Source organism: Tupaia chinensis, unplaced genomic scaffold (genome assembly GCF_000334495.1).
Source record: "Tupaia chinensis unplaced genomic scaffold, TupChi_1.0 Scaffold142384_1, whole genome shotgun sequence".
Taxonomy (NCBI): domain Eukaryota; kingdom Metazoa; phylum Chordata; class Mammalia; order Scandentia; family Tupaiidae; genus Tupaia; species Tupaia belangeri.
This window is the reverse complement of record NW_006202232.1, coordinates 55999-59826: the sequence shown is the minus strand read 5'-3', so window position 1 is coordinate 59826 and position 3828 is coordinate 55999. Positions and strand designations below refer to the sequence as shown.

The following is a 3828-nucleotide window of genomic DNA, read 5'->3' as shown; positions in this document are numbered from 1 at the left end:
TCTCGTTTACTGATCAGTGAGTCAATATACATTGTATTCAATTTCTCTTACTATCCACATTTTTATTAACATCATAGCTACCCCCAAATTTTTACTGTGAAAGATACTGTCTTTTTGTTTGTTTGTTTTTGTTTTTAAAGCCCACAATTTCAAACTCTTCAAAGTGGAGCTCTGTATGGATGTTGTCAGTGTGGTGTATAGTCAGTGGGTGTAGAGGCACGGTTCCTTGAGCTTTAGTTCTGCAGTTGTTAAAATGGAAAGGTGGTGTTCTGAAGGATAGATGTGAAGGTTTTCAAATGACTAGGTGAATCAATGAAAAGGGTCTGCATTGGAGGAGGTGAGCATGAAATGCTTGTGCCTCCTGTTTTAATTTTTCTGACTTGGAGGGAGGACAAACAACTTGTTTGTCTGCTCACTTCATGGATCTTGGGACTGGCACGATTGCTTGACCTGCTTTTTGGATGGTCCCCTCTTCTTGCCTTCCTTGGCTATGGAAGAGATGCTTTGTGAACTGAAGGATTTATTCTGTGTTTGTTTTTCTTCTCTTTTTTCTCTTTCCTTCAGCTGAACTGTGGAATCCTTTTCCTGCTGGCTGGCTGCTTCCTGAATTTTTTCTTTTTCTCTCTCACATCTATGACTCTCTAATGCATGTCAGGACTGGGCTGGATGGCGGGGGAGGCTTGTCTAGTCCTACCCATGTGAAGGAGAGCTGGCTTTCTGCCTCTTTGTGAGTCTTCTTGAAGAGGTTTGCATTATAAGGTCCTAGGAAAATGATGTTTTTATAATGAAACTACGCAGCAGAAGAAGTTAGCGCAGCCTGGCAGAAATCATGTTAAGCCACGATTCAGAAAGCTGGATTTGAGACACACTAAGGGGACTGGTGAAGGATCAAGCTGATTTGCCCTAAATCCCCCTTTCTCATTCATGTTGTGCAGGCACTGATGGCTGGGCTCCAGAGACACCCCATCCCTGGCCACCTAGTATTCTGACTTAAATAGCTCTGGTAGGATATGTATCCTTAGACCATGGAGAAAGACCTTCTTGTCCAGACTCTAGATCCATTCCATGGTTCAAGCTTTCTCTGAAAGAGTGCTAAGAAAAAAGGAATTCTTGCAGCCATTCTGTGTCTGGTGGTCTTCTAGCCACATGTCCCATGTGGGGAGGGAAACTGGGAATGAATATCTGGGCAAAAGGCGGGCCCAAAGAAAAGCCTGCACGAAGGAGGCAAGGATCTTGTCTACTTTTTCAAAGTTCTTTTTTTTTTCCTTCCATGAGTGAGAGAGAGAGAGACAGCACCCCAACATAGTTCTGATGCTGAAATTGACTATCAACCTCAGCCAGCCCTGGATCATGAGCATGTACTCACTCAGAGTTGTATCAGGGAGGTTTCCTGATACAAACTCAAAATTCTCCCATGTGGATCAGCTTCACAGAATATCATGTTTTACCTCTGTGCCATTGTCTCATCCCCGATCTTATCTGTTACTGATGACTTTTTCCATTTAGTTCTAGAAAGGGTTCAAGATAGGTTTGAGTAAGACCCCAGACTCCCTTGTCTAAGAAGCAGTAACTTGTTGGTTGAGAGCCAGAAGGCCTGGGTTTGGATCCTGGCTGCATGACCTTGAGCTTTTCACTGCCCCTGTTTCATCATCTAAGAAGGGCATGATAGTACTACCTACTCCAGAGGATTAGAAGTACTTACCTTATAGGGTAGTTGTGAAGATTAAATCAATATACATGAAGCATTTAGAATAGTGCCCAGCATTGTAATAAGTACGACATACTGGTCAGCTAGTGAGATTCTATTTCTGTGAAAGTGATGAGGGGCTTTCAAAAAGTTTAAACCATGTCCAGAAACATCAACATCATGAAGTTGCTTCTTAGGAAGAAAAAGATCTGAGCAATCTTAGCTCCTTTCAGGTCTGAACAGGTTTTACGAAAGTTATGATTTCCCTCATTTGCCTTACTCTGTAGATATCTGATGCTCATGTGTGAGTATAAGAATAGTGATTTCACCATGATGAGACCCTATGAAATATACTTAGCTTATGCCACTCAGGGATCTGATTCGCCTAGAGAAGAAGGAACAAGACCAATATCTACCATGGATTTACCCTTGCTCTGTGCCAGGTCCTGATGTCTGGCTTTCCAAATTCATTCCTTTTTTAAGAAATGAATTTTATTTAAGAATATTTAAGATATGTAATGTGATGTTATGAGTATATACACATAAACATATACAATATGTGTACACTCACGTGTGGGAGTGTTTGTGTTTATATAAATGGTTACTATAGCAGACCAAAGTAACATATCCATATCTCACATAGTTACCCATTTTTTGCCTAGGTGGCAAGAATAGCTATAATATCCTTTAGTAAAAATCCTAAATTCAGTATGCTATTATTAACTATAGACCTCTTGACTCCCCTGCCCTTGATGTGAATTTCCTGGCTCCTCTGTGCCGCTTTTATAGGTATGGAGGGGCAGTGATCTGCCAGGCTGACATGGAGACTTGGAGTAGGGGCAGCAGAGGGACCCAGGCCTCTCTGGTCCCTTCCCTTCCTCCATTCACTTTCCTTCCTCTCCTCTGCTGGTTCCTGTGTCCCACAGTCTTCTATACCTATCTTTTTACAGAAAAGATGGGTTCCTTCATAATCAGGAATATACACTAGAGAAATAACTCAACATGTTGAAAAACTATGCCCAGGGCTGTTTGCTGACATTTGCTTTGTGACAGCAAAGTGAGAGATGGAATGGCTATGTCAATTATGGTTATCCCATATGATATGAGCATTAAGCAGTCATTATAAATGTTTTTTAAAGTCTGTAATGATGTTTCTTACTTTTTGATGGAGCCAGCTGTGAAGTTATGTGTATAGAATCTAAATGACTTCATAGGATGTCTGAGATGAAATTTTCCAAAATGATAACAGTGGCTGTCTCTGGCTGATATGAATTATTTTTTTTCTGCTTCTTTTACTTTCCTGTATTTTGTAAATTTTCTACAATGAATGTGTGGGACTTTTATGATCAAAGGATAGAGACAGCAGGAGCAAAACAGCAGCTGTTATGTGCAAATGGGTCCCCTCAGAGGCTCAGAAGGTGCTGGGTGGTGTGTGTGTGTGTGTGTGTGTGTGTGTGTGTGTGTGAGGCCTGACCTCTTAGGGTGCCAGATCCATGTACTGTCTCCTCTGCTCCACAGGCCTAATGAGGAGGAGCTGAGGATGATAAGCGTGGATGATAATACCCGTGCTGTGGGTAAGCAGTTGGCAAGCCTCAGCAGTTTTGGCTCCTACTTACCATTTCTTTCTCTCCTTTTCCTTTTTGTTTTTAAAGTTTACTTACTTATTTTTTCCATGAGATAGACACACAGAGAAAGAGACAGGTGTCACTGCCAATGGGCTCTTCATGTTGCAATCTCTCCCCAGCCTTAGCCAGCTTGGATCACATGCCTGGCATGTACAGGGAGGCCCTGAGATGGGAACCTGGAACCTTCCCACATGGGTCCAGCATTGCAGTGTTGCATTACCTCTGTGCCACTGTTGCTCCGTTTTATTATTGCCAGAGGGTGTGTGTTTGTCAGAGAGAGACAAGGAGAAAGAGAGAGGAGAAAAGCATCTCCCAATGAGGTGTGATCATGCTACCATCCCTTCTCCAGTTCTCCATCCTATTGGGATTTGGGGCATGTGTCACATGCACCCGGCATGCTTTTCAAGCTACCAGGGCTGAGATTGGAACCATGCAGTCAGCTACGTGGAATCCGGCTCTCTCAACTATTAGATGATGGGCTGGACCTGCCTCCCCTCTTCTTTTTTTTTTTTTTTC

The 3828-nt window shown here is 42.6% G+C and overlaps 1 protein-coding gene across 1 annotated transcript in view; it reads left to right on the top strand.

Annotated features, from left to right (window-relative positions):
- The window catches only part of PPP1R3F (protein phosphatase 1 regulatory subunit 3F), a 17960-nt gene that overhangs the window by 6763 nt on the left and 7369 nt on the right, over window positions 1–3828 (top strand). The window contains exon 2 of the mRNA XM_006163496.2: window positions 3206–3261. Within this exon, the coding sequence (XP_006163558.2) occupies window positions 3206–3261 (56 nt within the window). The remainder of the gene's footprint in view (window positions 1–3205; window positions 3262–3828) is intronic.